At 34.4% G+C, this 19,271-nt stretch overlaps 2 protein-coding genes across 2 annotated transcripts; one reads left to right on the forward strand and one right to left on the reverse strand.

Moving 5' to 3' along the window:
- Positions 1 to 1,714: 1,714 nt before the first annotated feature.
- LOC136816042 (uncharacterized) lies at positions 1,715 to 9,182 on the forward strand. The gene is made up of 5 exons (XM_067072473.1): positions 1,715 to 1,798; positions 2,003 to 2,341; positions 6,153 to 6,204; positions 6,371 to 6,549; positions 8,937 to 9,182. The coding sequence occupies exons 2-5, from the start codon at positions 2,003 to 2,005 to the stop codon at positions 9,087 to 9,089; spliced, it is 723 nt and encodes a 240-aa protein (XP_066928574.1). The 5' UTR covers positions 1,715 to 1,798; the 3' UTR covers positions 9,090 to 9,182.
- Positions 9,183 to 15,310: 6,128 nt separating this feature from the next.
- On the reverse strand, positions 15,311 to 19,068 carry LOC136816043 (ubiquitin-conjugating enzyme E2 G1-like). The gene is made up of 5 exons (XM_067072474.1): positions 18,958 to 19,068; positions 18,110 to 18,212; positions 17,429 to 17,526; positions 16,963 to 17,141; positions 15,311 to 16,305 (listed from the first exon to the last, which is right to left on the reverse strand). The coding sequence occupies exons 1-5, from the start codon at positions 19,001 to 19,003 to the stop codon at positions 16,225 to 16,227; spliced, it is 507 nt and encodes a 168-aa protein (XP_066928575.1). The 5' UTR covers positions 19,004 to 19,068; the 3' UTR covers positions 15,311 to 16,224.
- Between the last annotated feature and the right edge of the window lie 203 nt (positions 19,069 to 19,271).

Raw genomic sequence — 19,271 nt, forward strand, 5'->3', positions numbered from 1 at the left:
ATTATTATATCGTGCCCACATGTGTTTCAATTGCTTGTGTTTTTGGTTGTGCTTGGGTCCTGAGTCCATTGACCATTGGTTATTACCAGTATACTTTGACATATATTTTGAGAGTCTGTTTTCGCCGTTTTTAATGAAATTAAGATGAGAATCCGGTCTCAAATTTTGGAAACCCCAGCTTGATTTTGGGAAACTCGGGGTTTGCGATTTCCGAAATACCGAATAATTTAGCCAAAATTTCTGAAATTCCGTAAAAAAATACTTGCAATTCCGATAACGATTTTTTGGAAATTTTTCCTCGTTTTGACTAATTTTCCATCAAATTTGATTTTTCATGTATGAATTCCGAAAAAGGGGGATAAAAACTTTATAATACCGAATTTTCGAAGTAAAAGTTTATGGATTTCCGATACCGAAACAATTTCAGATTTCCGAAATTCCGAAGAAAAAAGGGTCGATTTCTGCAATTCCGAAATACCGTACGCCCCCCACTAACAGTCAAGATCACCTTCAAATTAGCCTATTATAGGCTATCTTCTATACTAATTGAGTTTATGAAAAATTTCTGTAACGCTAGCCCAGTAACATATTAAGGTTTCTAAAATTTGAACGCCGCGGCTGGAAAACTTATACCACCTTCGATACAAAAAGTCTGGCGCTAAGTTTGACAAGTGTAGAAAACTCGGATTAGAGAAGACTCTACACCGCTATTTGTAAACGAAAAAAGTTCTGACGTCAATTTCATGAAAAAGTACTGCGACGTCACAAAGTTTCAAATAAAAAGGTGTGGCATTTTTGTTGCACGATTTCGAATTATTTTATATCAACACACGCAACAAAATCCAACATTGTTGTTTGATGATTAAACTTTGTCTAACATTATTTAAAAAGGTTTCAATGTTGTATGCATTGCATATGCGCCGGTCTTAAGCTGTCCGCATGTGAAGTCAACAAACGGGAAAACCTTCAGTGCTCAATCGCAACGCGCGAGCCTCTCCTTCACAACTAAGGCTTTTTCTTTCCTAAGAAGCAACCCTCTCACCACCTCAGTTACCTTTGGGCGTCTGCAACGACGGGTACTCTCGATAATTTTGACAGGATCACTATGGCATTTCATTGAACACAAACTTCCGTTATCTTAAAAAGACATATCATCGAGGCTTACAGACACAAATTTTTGACTATATGTAGAAAGTTTAGAAGTATAATTTTTATTATTGTATTCGGCATTTTAAGCCAAAACGATGTCAGGAATTAACCCACATTATAGATAGTATTTTAAAGGCTTTTGATGTGCAAGCAAAACGTTAACCGGCGTTTGCGACGACGGGAACCGTCTAGTTTAGACTATTTGATTTATTTAGGCTATTTAGCCGAAAATCGATAAAAACCTACATGCGCACGCATGTGCAGTACCAAAAAGTGCAATATTTCCTAAACCAAAATTAACCCAAAGTCAAAATTTGTCATGAGCATTTCTCTGACAATGAGAAACCATGTATTCCTTAGAGAAGACGCGACATAATCCTTTTTTGCCAGGGCGATTCGAAACGACCATCAAAATTATAAAAAGTGAGAATCAGGCCCTGGGAACGAGGTTGGGTTTCTTGAGCTTACATAAATTTATGGTAATTTTGAGTTGCCGGCGGCCGGCCGGGGTAGTCAAATAAAAATTACGGGTAGTTGGCTAAGCGGAGCTGGTTTGTTTTGTTCTGCGAAATACAACGATTTCGTGTTTTGTTTTCACGAATGCAATCTTTTATGTCGGCCTTTTCCCGTTGGGTTGTCAGTTAAAAAAGTATGTGAACTACATCCATATTTTTCTTGACCATATCTAATCCATTCTACTGTATTGATACTGGAGATGATTGTTGACGGACTATTCTTTGATTTTTGTGCCTTATTTTTTGCCTGAAAGTTTTCATGGTCAATTTGTACCTGTCTATCGTCGGGGCACTCTATTGGTGTTAATTGCTAAATCTTCCTTGGCTTTTCCTTTCAGATGGCAAAACCACACGCATCCCGAAACTCGACCCTTCCCGGTGGTGTCAGCCGTCTTGGCAGAGCTACAGTTTACAAAAAGAAAGCTCTCTACAAGCGGAAAAAGGTTGCAACTAAACCAGCCGCCAAAGATGCAGCTACCACCAAAGTGAAGCAAGTTGGAGGTGACAAAAATGGTAAAACACGTACTGTTCCATTACAAAAGGAATCCAGATTCTACCCAACAGAAGACATCAAAAGACCCTTGAGAAACAGGAAAACACAACGTCCATCCAAACTGCGACAAAGTTTGACCCCAGGAACTGTCTGCATTTTGCTTGCTGGCAGACATCGTGGAAAAGTATGTTTAATTTCTGGCTGCCTTTTACAATTCTAAACAAGTGCAGATCAATGAGAAATCGTTTTGTTACACGTGTAACACAAAATCTTGGTTCTTATAGAGTTTATATGGATATGGGATGGAAATAAATTGGAATCTTTGTCTGTTGTCATAACATAATTGGTTGTAGAAAAATTGACAATTTACAATTTATGAACTTAAGGTGGTCATCGAAAAATTGTTCTATTTGCGTCACCCGCCCACATCAAATTTTCCGCTAATTTTCCGGTGTGCAGATGCGGAAAAAAATCTGGGAAAAGCTTTTTTCTCAATTGCTCTGACGACCATCAAAAAATTGTTTTGCTCGCGTTACCACCCGTCCCTGAGTTACTGGCATGATTAAAAAAAAACCGGGAATGTTTTTGACCGCCCGTCCGCCCGCATGCATTTTTAACACCCGTTGCGACGCAAACAGAGCATTTTTTCGATGACCGCCTAAGCTTGTCAGAAATGGCTCTGGGAAAAAATTAGATCCACTATTGATTTTAGGTGAATATGTTTGTTTCCAGACGGTACTAATCATTCAATTTCGATTATCGAAGTAATCGAACTACCACTTCGATTGATTAACAATTGAATTTTCAGTACCAAAATTTTAAAAAACTTGTGAGCATCTGATCACTTTCTTAGGGGAGCCGTTCATATTCATTTGACAACACAAAATGTCAAATTGACGTTATTAGGGGGTGGGGGGTTTTCAAAAGTTGGGTTTGACATTATAAGAAATCAAAGGTACTGTATACCATCAACTGCTCTAACTTGGGACTATCTGACAAAACATGGGACGGCAATTTCGGCCACCATTTCAACAAACCTCGAAAGTCATTTGATTTGAGTTAAGGAACGGCATATTTAAAAATACACAATTTCTCTTTCGATTTTACAGTAAGTGAAATACAGACCAGATATGCAAAAGTCCCATGTTTTGACCAACCATCCCAAGTTAGAGCAGTTGACGGTACCTTTTTATGAAAATCTCGAATATTTGTTACCACCAATCCACACTATACTTTTTAATCTGTCAAAAATATATTTGTGGTGGTACGCCTAGAGCACAGCACAGACGAAGCGCCAAGTGGAGCTTTTTATTTCTTATTAAATAAAGGTCATTAGTTAAAGGAACACATACACGCACGGGTACAACCAAGTACAAACTTTGCGAGGGGAAAACTTTGATGAGAAAATGGCAACAACTTTTGGTATACATCGCTTGACGTTATCTGTGGGGGTGGGGGTTCAGAGGATAATGTCAATTTGACGTTATGCATTGTCAAATGAATATGGACGGGTCCCCTTAAACAACCCTTCAAAGACTCGATAACTGTTTGAGTGCTTTGATTGTTATTGATTACTTCGATAACCAATTAAATTACCTCCACACTAATATCGTGCATTCTGATTGGTCTGAGAAAACAAAAAAGTGATTGCGTATGAATCGCATGTTTTTTAATTCACGAGACAAACTTAGTTTCAGATTATTCTGATGCGTTGCTTTAGGAAACACATTTGATAAAATTGAGGGTATTCAATATGATTGAAGGTAATCGAAAAGTAATCGTAATGACCAAAGAAATCGGAAGCAGTTGAAGAGAGTGCCATTATCTGGAATCAAGCGAGCATATGATCGACAATAAAATAGGTGGTCACTGACTGCCTTCAACCATCATCCGTCATTGTTGATTACTTTGATCACAATTAAATATTGATTAGTACCGTCTGGTTGTTTAAACTATAAACAAAGTGGATTTTTTTTCTTTGCCATTTCTGAGAAGTCTGAATTTACATGAAAGGTGGCATATAGGCCGTGGCCAGTGACCCAAAAACGTTTCACTTTTTTTCGAAATGTCCGTGGCCAACCTTTTGATATGTTTCCTGGTCAATTTGAGGGTGCTGATTTGGAATTTAAATGTTATCAAGCTTGAAAACCCGCAGTTTTTGAGTAATTTTTGATTTTCTGCGTTTTCAGGCAAAATACCACGTGATAGAACTCTTCAAAGTGAGCAAAAAAATGTATTACATCAAAGTCTCAACTTTTCTTGATCAATAGTTATGGTCGTTTTTGTTGTCGAAAAGTGTTATAATTTTGCATAAATTATACATATTGTGGGGAAATTCTCTGATGATCGTTTTTTGACCACAAAAACGCCCATAACTTTGAAGAGCTCTAGCACGTGGTATAGATCTTTTTTGATTTTGAGGACCCCAAAAATCATGAATTACTCAAAAACTGCAGGTTTTTAAGCTTGGTAACATTTAAATTCGGAATCAGCACCCTCAACTTGACTAGGAAACATATAAAAAAGTTGGTCACGGACATTTTAAATATTTTCTTAATTTTTGAAACTTTAGCAATTCACTGGCCACGGCCTCATACTTCTCATATTAAGGGGCCACTCACATATCAATGTTTCCCGCAACTAACGTCAAATTGACGCAAGAGGGTGGGATGGTCGGAGGCAGAAGCGTTACGAAAATCAAGTCATTCATTGATTTTCAGGGCTAATTGAATTCTGATTTTTCAGTCAGATATTTTTCACTTTGTTAACTACTATTGCTATGCATAGTTTAATCATCTACTTTTCATGGCTTTTACACTAAAAAATTGGTGTCAAGGCAAGACAAGCCAATTGAGTTAAAAGTTAAAGCTAAGCAGGGTGGCCAGCGATACTGGAAATACTTGAAAATACTTGAATATACTGGAGAAAAAAAATTGATACTTGATTATACTTGAAATTTTGATAAAAGTGTTATTTTTCAAGTATATACTGGAAATGAAAATCTCTAGTACTGGAATATACTTGATTTTATCATTCATGATGCCGCGGAGGTCAAATCCTGGATTGGTGTCCAGCACGGGATAACTCACCACCCTTTTTCTTTATATTTTTTGTGAATATCCTTTTTCGTCGAGTCGATTTTAGTCGAGTATGTACTTGAATATACTTATTTTTCTTAGTCCAAGATACTTGAAAATTTTGAAAATTTACTTGAAAAATGGAAAAAATGTGAAAATGTACTTGATTATACTGGAAATTGGATTCCCGAAATCGCTGGCCACCCTGCTAAGATTAAAATTACAATTTCATTGATTTTTGGTGGCTGACGTTAGGGTAGGGGGGTGGGAGATATGGGAGTTATGGGAGAAATTGATATGTGAGTGGCCCTTATAAAAGATCAACTAAAACCATCAAATATCAGACTTGTCATGAAAAACCACGATTGGACGTTTGGGAGGTGGGAAAGAAATTTCGCCCAGAAATATTAATTTTGGAGAAGTTCATTCCATGCCAAATGTTACTCTGCCATGTTTCTTTTTAACTGCCTTAAATTTTTGCATACAGCTGGCGTTTTCAGCTGCTGCTATTAATTACAAATATTAATATAAACTGTAGGTTGTAACAAAAAAACAAGACGGCCGCTAAAACAGCAATGGAATATTTACAGTGATTAAGGGTTAAAGATAGGTTTAATTGCCATGACAACAATTTGAAAGCAAGGGGGTGAGAGTTTGTAATAAAATGGCCAATCAATTTATTTGTGGTAAGTAAGTCTGAGTTGGAGGCTCCCTAAAAGGAATGTGCAAAATCACAAACAGCTTCAGAGGGGTTAGCTTTTATAAAGTTAAAGAATTAAACATTGAAAGAAATCTGACAAATTGAAGAATTATCACTTTGATGTTTGAACCCCTCAAGGAAGTATGAATGTCATTTTTCTAATGGAAAAAAAATAAACCAAGCTCTTTGTTTTCAATAATGTTTATTTCCTCTTTTAGCGTGTTGTATTACTCAAACAATTGGACAACTCTGGTCTCCTGTTGGTTACTGGTGAGCTTAATTATAGTGTATTTTTCCTCGCACTTCCTAAGATCAAATCCTCAAATTTCTTTACTATTTAAGCAGTATTGAATGTGTCCTTGATTTGAAAATTCAAAGAAAGTGAACCCTTTCAGGTAAAATCTAAAATAACATGAATATCGTTGGTTCGTTTTAGGTCCATACAAAGTTAACGGTGTTCCACTCAGACGTGTTCCAGCATCTTACGTCATTGCAACTCAAACTAAAGTTGATGTATCCGGAGTTAAATTGTCTGATAAAATTAATGACACTTTGTTCAAACGCTCCAAGAAAGCCAAAAGATCATCAGACGCTATGTTCGAAGAATCAGCAGCTGTAAGATATTTATTTGTTGTTTTTTTTAATTCTTTTTAATTTTCACTGTGCTCTTTAAAGAAGAGTGTCTTGAGATGATGGACCTTCAGGCGATGAAGACTATCTACATAAGGAACAATTTTACAAGAACTAATTTTGGTGAATTTGGCTAAAAAGTTCTTGCCTAAAATTCATCAAAATAGGGGGACAAGCTGGAGTTTTTACAAGCTAACAATTTTGTTACTTTTTCTAAAGAACGCGTCATCTCCATTACTTCAAATAACCAATTAGTGAAGTCTCTTGTAAAAACTCCAGCCCATCCCAAAATAGGACAGACTCAGGGTTTGAATTATAAACTTCAGCAACTTTAAAAATTGTCACACCTTGAGCATGATGACATTTCTGACAGTAAGGTGTCACAAAAATTGACACTTTTCAAATACAAATTGATTTTTATGTCAAATATATCGTTTAAATCATAATTTATTGAATATTTAGGGTAAAATAAGCATTTTAAACTCAGGCAACTTTTTTCTAAAGTCTTTGTTAGAATACAATAGCTATTTATAAGAAAGGAAATTTTCGGTTTTTGCTCACTTTGGGCATGATGAGTGACGTCATCAAAAAATTTTTTTGTCAAAAGTTACCTTATATGTGACAAGGATCTTGTGTTCCAAATTTCATCCAAAAAGACCCACTAGATCAAAAGTTAAGGGTGGTACAGGAAAAGCCCCCACCCCCCCCCCCTAGGTTCCGAACCGCCCCTAAAAGCCTAGGTTTAATAGGGTTAAAGGACAACAGAAATTTAAGTAAAGCCTCAGCTTAAGAAAATAAATATGTAGTCAATTTTTTTTTGCTTCAAAACCTCTTAAAGTCTGTCTCAATAAAATTTGCAGTGGAGACAAAAAGGCTGTAACTTTTGATAGAATTTGAAGTAGAAAGCAGTTCTGTGCTTGTTAAAAAGATAATTTGCAGTGGAATATATTATCGAAATAGAAAAAATTCAGAAAATGGAAAAACGAAGATGAAAAATGAAGAAGAAGAAGAAAATCAACTTCTTGTTAAATTATGCTATGATCTTCATTTTAATATCAGAAATTCTTTAATCTTAGAACGTTACGAATGCGAAAAAAATTCGCCCTGGTTGACTTTGAAAAGGGCTATTTTTGATGTTTTTTGATTGTTTTTAAAGTCAATCAGTTTTAAACTTTTGACTATATTTTTCGATGGAATGAATTTCTTTGAAAATTTTTTTCACATAACAGGTTGTCTACGGGACCTTGAAAACCTTTCAAGTGATCCAACCAACATTGAAACCCTTGAAAACTGTCACATTTCTGGGAATAACCTAGACTGCATGCATCCCCAAATTAGTTTTGATATGGGGGATGCGAATCGGGCTCTGATATCGCTCCCGAGAAAATTACCGAATAGCTATGTATTTTGCAGAATTTTGGCGACTTGTATTTTTCAAAAAACTCGATGTGTATTGTTTGAGTTATTTGATGACGTAAATAGAAATCAAATAAAGATTCAAATAAAAAGAACACATGGCTAGAAATCTCTCTTTCTCCTCTCTTTCTTTTTGTTTATCGAAATTAATTGAATTAGCAAACAAAACTCTCAAGATAACAAAAGACGACAAACTGTCAATCAAAGTTCTCTATCATTCAACTCTTTTTTTGGTTAGCAGATTTTTTGCTAAGTTCGGAACGGTTTTGTGAGCCTGATTCGCATCCCCTATATCAAAACTTATCAGAGGGGATGTGTGCAGCCTAGGAATAACCTTGAAAACCTCGAAAAATCGTTAAAACCTTGAAGAAGTTAATTTTCAATCTTCATTTTCCGACCTTTTAAAGTTTTTTCTTTATGATAATATTCCACTCCTGTTTAGCTTTTTAACAAGCACAGAACCGCTATCTAATTCGAATTCTATCAAAAGTTATAGCCTTTTTGTCTCCACTGCAAATTTTATTGAGACAGACTTTAAGAGGTTTTGAAGCAAAAAAAAATTGACTACATATTTATTTTCTTAAGCTGAGGCTTTACTTAAATTTCTGTTGTCCTTTAAGCAAATTACATTGAGACAAGACTTTCGAACACTCATTTCTGGTTGCAAGTTAGTTAGTTGAAATCTAGCTATTCTATTGCTGCATCAAGATAAAACCTTTGGTATTATCCAGTTCTTCTGTCTTAAAACTTAAAGACATTGCACAGTTTGTTTTTGTGTATATTTAGGTCTGTTAGCACAAAAATATTCAAACTGTGATAAAAGGCTGAAATGTGGCACATACGACCCCAAAAATGACTCCAAAATTATGAGTTTTTTCTGTTTTGCCTGGCTGTGGTAAAACACTTTTTCTGGAAATTTTCTTAATTTGTTCATTTCTTTGTTGTTGTTTTTTTAGGGATACAAAGTATCAGACGAACGTAAATCGGAACAAGAATCCGTCGATACTGCAGTTCTCGCTGCCATTGGCAAAGAACCACAATTGAAAAGATACATGTCACAACTTTTCACACTCAGGAAAGGCCAGTTTCCTCATGAAATGATCTTCTAAGAAGAGAATTTTCTGTAAAAAAAACTTTCGAGACTTTTTTCTTCATCCCGACAGTTAACACTTTTTAAAAGACGTCGACCGTATAAAAAGTGAGATCTGACCTCTTTAAATTATCATCCCTGTACTATTTACCCCGCGTCCATTCGTTCGTTCGTCTGTTACCACTACCAGCTTTTCTCGTGATCATCTCATTAGTATTTTTTGCACATTGATTCAAATGGCAATATGTCCGAAATGTCCGAGCCCGATTTTCGAGAAAAAAAAATTTTTTGTGCAAATTTGGTTTTTTGGATTTGGATTTTTGGACTTAGTGATAATCTTTCTCTTTTATCGCCCCTGAGGGTATATCTACGTACAAATATTATAAACGTTTAAAAGTGTCTTTTTTCTAAGGAAAATAAACTTGAATAGTGATCCTAGGTTATCGACAGAAACTACGGCCCCGGTATATAGAGCTTAAAATAGACGTAACGGACGAGAATTGTCCACAAAAACACAACCAGAAATTTTCTGCACAAAGAGATGAATAAAAAAAAGCACAATGATGTAAAATTGTAAGTCAATTTGAGGGTGTTGAATCGGAATTTGAATCTTACCAAGCGTGAAAACCCACAGTTTTTGCTGCGTTTCTAGGCAAAATTGCAAGGCTTGAAATATGACTTTTGGGGAGTCTTCAAATTAAAAAACGACCTATACCAAGTGATAGAGCTCTTCAAACTGAGCAAAAAAATGTATTACATCAAAGTCTCGACTTCTCTAAATCAAAAGTTATGGGCCTGTTTGTGGTCAAAAACTGATGGAAAACAGGGAATTTCCCCACAATCTGCATAATTTATGCAAAATTAAACACCTTTTTCGACCACAAATATGCCCATAACTTAATTTGATCTAGAGAAATTGGTTCCGAAAGTGCCTGAAATTGGAACGTCATCACTGTGAAAAAAAATCTCAAAAATAATCATTCAGTCAAAAGATATGAAACAAACTAAAACTTTGGGGCAGCCTGGATACTTCAAAAGAGGTCGGATTTGACTGAAATTTGGCACACTTGTTCCTTGGGTGAATATCTGGGGGTGTCTTTTTCATTTTTTAAAAATTTTGATTTTTGGGGCCTGGGGACGAGTTTTTCACCAAAACGAGGCTGGCAGCCTGGACACTTCAAAAAAGGTCGGATTTGGCTGAAATTTGGCACACTTGTTCCTTTGGTGAATATCTGGGGGTGTTTTCTTCATTTTTTGAAAATTTTGATTTTTGGGGCCTGGGGACGAGTTTTTCACCAAAACGAGGCTGGCAGCTTGGAGACTTTAAAAACGGTCCGATTTGGCACACTTGTTCCTTGGGTGAATATCTGGGGGTGTTTTTTTCATTTTTTGAAAATTTTGATTTTTGGGGCCTGGGAACATTAAACAAAATAATAATTGATTTAATCCCTCCAAAAGGAATGAAATTGAAAAGAATCAATTTGAGTTTTGTTTATGTGCCATTGAGCAGAGTTCGGAGATTGGCTGATCTCACAATTGTCAGACCCTTTGATCGGGATATTTTAAACTTGTCTGTGGATAGTGACTGTAAAGCTATGATGGTAGACTTTAAGAATAGGGATATATGTAAACATTTGTGAACCCAAGAAAACTTTAATATCTTGATAAATTTTAAAATCAATTTTCGTATATGATAAATTGTGGGAAATTAATTTTTCAGAGCAACGTGTGAACAAAAGCCACAAAAGGTTTGAGGAACTTTCTCCTAAGTTTATTTATTTTGAAAGGCTCTTAGGACACTATTCTAACGCACATAAAAAAATGAAAAAATTAAGATAAAAACACCCCCAGGTATTCACCCAAGGAACAAGTGTACCAAATTTCAGCCAAAACGGACAAAGTATATTTGCTACCTAAAACTAAATATTTGAAATGTTACAATTGGGCCTTCTAATAACGGGAAAATCTGAAGTTGAGCCCAGTGCGGTGCGCACGTTCGACTATGCACACTTATCGTGAATAGACTTTAAGTAACGAGTACTTTAGTCAAAGAAAATGACGCTCCATTGTCTTGCTTTTTGTCAGTCACCAGTTAATTGTTTTAAGATTGATGATGTCATTTCTAGATTTTTTTTCAGGCACCTATATTTCGTGATTGGCTTGCCTGTTTCCTTTCAAATTTGGTATGTGATACCTTGACAATAATGTCTTAAAATTAACCTAATTAGATTTTGTCAATTTTGGTGATGACGTCATCATTTGGGCCCTTTTTGGTACTGGAATCCGGACACCCATATCTCGTGATTGGCTTGTTTGTTTCCTTTCAAATTTGGCATGTGACACCTTGACAATAATACCTTGAAATTATCCTAATTAGATTTTGTCAATTTTAGTGATGACGTCATCATTTTGGCCCTTTTTGGCCTTGGAATCTGGACACGTGTATTTCGTTTTTAAATTCTTTGTCAAATTCGTCTTACAGTCTTACACTTTGACAAGTGTTACGGGTATTTGCACGGGCCATAAGGCCAAAATCACAAAAATAAAAAATCTTTCTCTCAGCTTTGACCAAAATATGGGGAAGATCGACAAAACTTTTGAAAACAATTTCTCTAAACGTCCATTAAATATCAAATTTTTTCACTCTAAGTAACCATTTTCAATTTTTGGCCTCGGACATACTGGTCCACGTTGCGAACTTTTAGTTATCTAAGGGTTGTAAAAGTAGAAAAATTCAAATTTTAGCTCTTGAGAAAATCAAAATTTGGTCATATCAGTTCCTGTAGAGTTTGTAAAATTCACAAAATATTTCCTATTTTTTCTCATTTTAACCCTTTTGCATACCGCTCCGTTGGACTCTTGTCCCCTTCTTAGCTTCATAAAACATCATTCTCATCATAAAGAAGAGCCAATGTACTTAAGGTTTTTTACTGATCTATTTTTTTAGCAACAAAATATGTCTGTTGTCGAGGGGTAAATCACTAAAAATTAGGTGTACGAGATTTTGATTTCTTTTTGATTTTTGATTTCTTTTTGATTTCTTTTTTATTTTTGATTTTTTTTTGTTTTCTTTTTGATTTTTGATTTCTTTTTGATTTCATTTTGATTTTGATTTCTTTGATTTCTTTTTGCTTTTGATTTCTTTTGATTTCTTTTTGATTTTTGATTTGTTTTTTATTTTTGATTTTTTTTTGATTTTCATTTGAATTCTTTTTTTTTTTGATTTCTATTTTTTTGATTTCTTTTTGATTTTTGATTTCTTTTTGATTTCTTTTTGTTTTTTGATTTTGATTTTGATTTTGATATTTCTTTTTGATTTCTTTTTGATTTCTTTTGATTTCTGATTTCTTTTGATTCTTTTGATTTCGATTTCTTTTGATTTCTTTTTGATTTCTGATTTCTTTTTGATTTCTTTTTGATTTTTGATTTCTTTTTGATTTCTTTTTGATTTTTGATTTCTTTTTGATTTCTTTTTGATTTTTCAAAAAGGTGTACGTGATTTTTTTCAGTGATTTACCCCTCGTCTGTTGTGATATTTTTGTCAGAGAAAATGCACAAATGGGTGTAAAACAACCATATTTGAGAAGAAAGCCAATTACATCATTACAATCTCTTGTGTCAATTTTATTTAGCTTTTATTTTAAACTAGATTTTGTTCGTTCTATTTCTCTTACAAAGTGCTTTTAGTCAAAACAGAACTCAACCCCCTTTAAGACCTTAGTATCAGTGGCGGCCTGGCAGGGGGTGCAGGGTGTGCAGTGCACCACCCAGAAAGATCTGAAAGGGGCGCCAAAAGAGTTTTTCGAGGGGGCGCCAAAATTTTGTTCATATTTAATTGGGCGATTTGGTACCCTTCGACAAGTTTATAGCGCCTTCTATAAGTGCAATGTTGATTTTTTTCGCCTGCGGCGCTTCATTACCTCTTGTATCCTTTCTCTTGAATTTTTTCAAAACTATCAACATTGAATCGTGAAAAATCAAGGCAAGAGAAGTGTTGTGTATACACCAGGGGTTAAATAGGATGCTGACAAAATGAGGGATTGCCAAAAAGACCAAAACTTGTTGATGCTCGCTGTGGTTTTTGTGGTCTTATGCTGACTAACTTTCTCCTTTTTAGAAGATCTTTTAAGCTGTTTGACGTTTCTTACACCAATTTTTTTTTGCCTGCGGTGCCTTAATTAAAAAGAACCCAGGTTATTCCTGTTAACTTTCGAATTTTGGGGGCCTCTTTCAGCCATTGATCTTTAATGGGGAGTAAAGTAAAACCAGCAGCGCAAAAGTTTAAAGATTATCAGGTAATTTTTCTGATAAAGTTTTAGAAAACAAAAATATAAACCAAATCGACTTGGTATAAAATTTCCATTTCAAGTATCAACAGCTCATGTTTTTTATTTGAGGAGCTTTATTTTTGGTGCTGAATCGGGATAAATTGGGGTATTTTTAGATATTTTAAAAGTTTAAAATTGAAAAATTTTCCTTGTTCAGAAAAATGACATTTCAAATTATAACAAGGAGGAAGGAAAAAGATATCAAGTTATCATTACTACCACATTCGTATAAATAAAAGTTATAAGTATAAACTCAAAGATTCCGGGCGTTACTTTCAGCCAGTCACCTGCTATTACAGTTTAATATTTCCACTTAATGATGGAGGGCGCAAGTAAGGACAAAAATATCAGGGGCGCCAATTTCATAGTTTGCACCACCAAAAAAATTAAGCCAGACCGCTACTGCTTAGTATCCTTATGGCTCGCACATACCAATCACAAGTTTTGTCACCGTGAGATTTAAGACGAATTTGACAAAGAATAAAAGAAACGAAATAAACGTGTCTAGATTCCAGTACCAAAAAGGGCCCAAATGATGACGTCATCACCAAAATTGACAAAATCTAATTATGTTAATTTTAAGACATTATTGTCAAGGTATCACATACCAAATTTGAAAGGAAACAGGCAAGTCAATCATGCGAGATATAGTTATGCCTGAAAAAAAAATCTAGAAATGACGTCATCAATCTTAAAACAATTAACTGGTGACAAAAGTAAGACAATGGAACATCATTTTCTTGACTAAAGTACTCGTTACTTAGGTTTGGTACTCGTTACTTCCATTCAAGCACTCGTTACTTCTTGCTACTTCTCGTTATCTACTCGTTACTTCTTGTTCCTCGTTATAGTAACAACCTTTACACAGTGGTGCGAAATGGCGTAATCCTTAAAATGACTTCAAGATTTTCAAAGAAAAATTGTTGGGCAAATTTCGCTTGTTGAAGTTGCTACTTTAGATTTTATCTTTAAAGAAAAAGTTTACCCTCTCGTGAAAAAAAGGATTGTTTTTCAGGTTTTTGTTTACCGTGAAAAGATTCACCATACTTTCAAGCTTATTTATGCATCTACTTCAATCAAAGTCATAATATTTGAGAAAAAAGGAAAATTCCCACGAAATCTTACAACCACAAACGATGATTTGGAAGCGCTCTAAATTAGGTTGGACGGGTAGAGTTTTAACTCAGAGGTCTAAAAGATCAATAGGGCTCAGGTGGGCTCAGGATAAAGCCTGCAAGTCTATAAACCCCTCCCGAATTGAAATATTCGAATAGATTTATCAATTTGCCCAAAAGCGACTTTTTCGATTGAACTTTAAATTGCTGAAAACGAGGAATTAACCAAAATTCCCAATTTATTTTGACCGAGATTGTATGCTAAGCTGTTTGTTTTTTTTCTTTACTTTTCCTTTCGATTTTCATCTTCATTCAGCAAGTTGCTTGTTTCTACTGTTTTAAAAATCATGACATTAAACTTTTCCGAATCTGCATTCAGACTTTTCGTATCTCTCTTAGTTAGATAAAATGTTACAGCACTGTGAAGATGGTCACTTTTGCTGAAATAATCGAAGATTACAATTCATGTATGTTCTATCAAATAGATACTCAATTCCAAAGATGATTGATAAGGTTTTAAGACTGAGATATTTAGTATAAGTCTTACAATTTGGCATAAATTATAGGGTTTTAATTTATATATAAATGTGTCCACTTTTTTCGGGACGCACACTAAGGTGAGTATGGTATTTTGTGAAATGACTTAAAGTGAATAGTCGACCGCTTCCCTTTTTGTTTTAAATCCTCCGCCATAGTTATTTTTCAAAAACAAGAAAAATATCCTCAAAAACTAGACAAATATTGTTCGAAATTCTCAGAAGGTGAAAAAGGAGTAAACAAAGGAACAAAGTAAAATATCGGGTTTAAGTATTTTTATTGCAAATTATAATGTATTTTTAAGTTGGTTTTCTCATAATAAAAAGCCTGTATAGGAACCTTCTGTTTAACATTGCGATAACATCCTGTCTATAAAGAAAACTACTGAAAAAACACTCCCTTTACAAATACGCCTAAAATTTCTAAAAATTAATGGACAAATTCAACCAAAGATTTTTCCGCATAACTTATTCTATGACATAAATAATAGTCTTTCGATGGTATAAAATTACCCAAAAAAATCAATCAAATCTGGAATCCGATCGATTTTCTATTCTTTTTTTCAAATAGCAAATATTTAGCAACGACACTCCCTCCCTAATGAGATTGTTTCTACCATAAGTGCCACAAAAAAGCGAAAAATAAAACTCCTATAGAATATTCATCGTTTAACAAAAAATATAAAAAAATCGCAGCACTTGCACTTTTTTCTAATATTATATAATAAGCATTTTGAGCAAAATAAATAAGAGCTCTTAAATTCTTGATTTTTTTCTTCAAATACTAATCTGAAATTGACATACTGTTTTGCTCCCCTGTTTTGCCAAAGCTTGTCATCAGAAGCAAGTGAAAGCAATGAGATTTTATCTTGCCAAAAATATAACCAAACTCTGACAGAGTGACAAGATTTGATTAGGAATAGCAAAATATTGAAATATCAAAAACCTGACATAATATTAAAGAGAGTCTAACGACAAAACTCAATTTAAAATTACAAAATCACATAAAAACTGTCAACTCAGAAATAGCATCAATAAAAAAAGCTAAATATTTTTGTGTTAAATTGAAAGATATTTTTGGAAGTTTATATAATATACAGTTGAGAGAAAAGATTTTTACAGAGATTTTTTGTTGGTTTATTTATAATGATTTCGAAAAAGAAAAAAAACTAGTATCATAAAAATTCTTGACTTTTCCGGACACATTTTCGGACATTCTTCTTAAACGTGGTATCGTATTCGTCTCTCCATTCTTTCTGTAATATCGAAATACAAAAAACAGGAAATAAAACAACTTGCATATAAAAGCAAACATGTGGAGAGGGGTAATTAACAACGCTAAATCTTAATGGTGGAATGTTAACGGTATTGGTAGTTTTCACGAGGTTCAGGAGCAGCTAGCCCAGAGGCCACTAATAGCTTTTTGATAGACTTGATGCAGCTGATAAGGTGGCCTAGTGTAATTTGGCAGACTCCATTTTTTGGCTTTGCTTGAGCATGTAGCAAATCCATAGATCCAGTCCTTTTTTGGAGAAAAACAAATAAAAAACCATGACCAAATAGACCATTTTTTCAAACTTTGAAGGTAATTTCATGTTTTTATTACATTAGTTTCATAAACTTTGATGGGATTTCAGAATATATTTCATGTTTGGGTATTTTTATATAATTTTTCAAAACGAAAGTGAAGAAAATCCAAGATTGCGAAATCCTCTAGTCTACTTCCCTAGGCTCAGGGCCATTAGAATTATCAGAAAGGAAAATTCAGTAGAAATAGACTCCAGTGTAAGCAGTTGGCTTCACAACCTAAGAAATGAACAGAACAAGATTAAGGAAGGAGACGGGTTCTCTTTTGCGACCACTTAAACATGTCTCAATCATTCAGGGGAAACAATTCTACATTAGTTTCTTACAGCAGCATCTACATTGGCAGGTGATTCATCATTTGGTTCATTGATCATTGAAATGACAGATAATAAAATTGTTTCTACTGTATGTATTGGCAACCATCTTTCCTCTGCTCGCTCATATCCAAATTTATCTTCTCCTGGCTCGTGAAGTATAGATATACAGACCTCACCATCTTTTGATACTAGAAGAAAGAAAGAGTGAAGTCAATCAATATATACTAACTAGATCCCTTCTAACAATCGAATGGGGTTGTAGAACTTTAGTCGGTATATGTAACTTTATATCAAGGTATAAAAGAACTACATACAAAAGTTTAGAGTACTGGTTGATGCAAATTTGTTTACTTGGTATTTCAAAAAAACTTCCCAAATGAATGCAAATTTTCATTTTAGTGGAGGTTCTCTAAAACGTTTCATAGTCACCAAACAAAACATTTAGGTCCTTTAAAATTCATGTATTATAACAAACCGTTGGGATGCCAGAATTCACTGATGAATTTCATCTTCGGCGGCTTCTGCGGGTAATCTTGTGGAAACATTAAGTGTGCTTTGAAAAATCCTCCCTCGCTGAAAGTAAGTAAGTCAGAATTCATAAATAAAGAGAAAGCAATTTAATTCCAAGCGATTTTCTATTTCCACTCTCCAAGAATTTCCCATCTGAATTTCAGAAAGATTATACTTATAGTGAGTACTAATCAATACACACTTTTTATGAATAGGATAATTATAAAAAACACTTGCTCCATTATTGCTAAAAACCTAAGAGCATATTGAGAACAAACTTATCAACAAATTACAGATATGGCTATATAAGAAATGCCGGTTCTAAACACGAAAAAACAATAGCACACCGTTATGCAAACGTCATAATTATTACTTTTAACACTTGACCGAAAATCAATCCCACAATCCTTTTCGTCTTAATTAAAAAGTCGTGAAAGTCATTACTTTTTCTTTGTAGTTGAGAGTAATTTGCATGCAGGCGTAGTTAACGCGAAGGGTGATGGGATTGAATTTCGGTCAAACAGAAAAATCAATGTCTATTTTTAGATTCACTGTGGTATGCTATTAGGAACAGTTAAGCTTAAGGCTGGTCGATTTATAGAGTTACTGGTCTTAGAGCATATCATGTTTCTTCATGCACACTTACTAAAAGGAATCAGTTGGTCCCATGACCATTACCTCCCATTTGAAAAGATTTTCATCGTCAACCAATCCAGCTGAAAACCCTTCAACCGGTTTCTTTGTTAATTCTAAATTGAAAAAAAAAGATCAATGGTCAAACAAAGCAAATAGATTTGACTGAAAACTTATTTTGGCGGGAACTAATTTTGGCGGATTTGGCCAAGTTAGACGAAATTCGCCAAAATTAGTTCCCACCAAAATTAAATATATTTTGCTCACTCGCAAAAAATAAAGTTCTCAAAAATTAGTTTCTTTGTTTTTTTTGCCTAAATGAACCCTGCAATTCATCAAAGTTGCTCAAAATAGGCAAAATAGAACAAATTTACACTGTCATTTGTCAAAATCAGTTCCCGCCAAAATAAATTTCTTTCAGGATTTTTGCTGCCCGGCAAAATTAGTTCCCACCAAAATAAGTTCCCTTAATAAGGGCCTCAAACTAAAATGATTTCATATTTTCGGTATTTTGTTTTTAGTCTAAATGAAATTTTAATTTCAAGAAAAGTGCATTGTGCCTGCAAGTTCGCATGTACAGAAGCAGTCGGCGGAGAGATATTTTAGAAATATGTGTTCTTATCTTCTAGGAGACCAAATGTTATGACCTCTCCATTTTTTATACAAATTATGTGTTCTGATTTCTAGAAAAACTTTATTGCACTATTTGTCTCCCTAAACTTATCACTACTTTATGGTTTGATGTGTTCTAAAATCTAGGAAAAACAGTTTACCAAGATAAACTTGTAAGATATTTCTAGTATAAGAAGAATCAAAGAGGCTAGAGCCCTTTTGATAGAAGAAGCCAAACAATAACATTACCTTGTAACTGTCTCTTTAGAAGAAGCGATGCTTGATCTGCTGCCATATTATATTTCCCCTAATTTTATAGTTAATTTTTCTTCATTCAGTCTAAATAATGTTTAGATTTGATTATTGTTTCCAGAGTTTAATGAAGAAGACAGAGTTGACAGTATTATGCTTTAGTCATTGCTAGGTGATTTTATAGTCATTGAGTCATGGCGGCACGGCAGGATTTTAATCTAAGTAAGTATACACCCTCTGAGAGGCTAACCTCAAGTTCTACGGCTAATTTTGAGCACCCAGATAGGGTGAAATCGCGAAATCCAATTTTC

The sequence above is a fragment of the Clytia hemisphaerica genome, unplaced genomic scaffold, assembly GCF_902728285.1.
Source record: "Clytia hemisphaerica strain Z4C2 unplaced genomic scaffold, Clytia hemisphaerica genome assembly, whole genome shotgun sequence".
Classification (NCBI taxonomy): Eukaryota; Metazoa; Cnidaria; class Hydrozoa; order Leptothecata; family Clytiidae; genus Clytia; species Clytia hemisphaerica.

Excerpts from the sequence above, each read along its gene's own strand:
- LOC136816042 (XM_067072473.1), top strand. The coding sequence starts at position 2,003 with ATGGCAAAACCACACGCATCCCGAAACTCGACCCTTCCCGGTGGTGTC. Across the intron at positions 2,342-6,152 it reads CTGGCAGACATCGTGGAAAA|CGTGTTGTATTACTCAAACA; the intron begins GTATGTTTAATT and ends TTCCTCTTTTAG. Across the intron at positions 6,550-8,936 it reads TGTTCGAAGAATCAGCAGCT|GGATACAAAGTATCAGACGA; the intron begins GTAAGATATTTA and ends TTGTTTTTTTAG.
- LOC136816043 (XM_067072474.1), bottom strand. The coding sequence starts at position 19,003 with ATGGCAGCAGATCAAGCATCGCTTCTTCTAAAGAGACAGTTACAAG. Across the intron at positions 17,527-18,109 it reads GGACCAACTGATTCCTTTTA|CGAGGGAGGATTTTTCAAAG; the intron begins GTAAGTGTGCAT and ends ACTTACTTTCAG. Across the intron at positions 16,306-16,962 it reads CTGCCAATGTAGATGCTGCT|AAAGAATGGAGAGACGAATA; the intron begins GTAAGAAACTAA and ends TCGATATTACAG.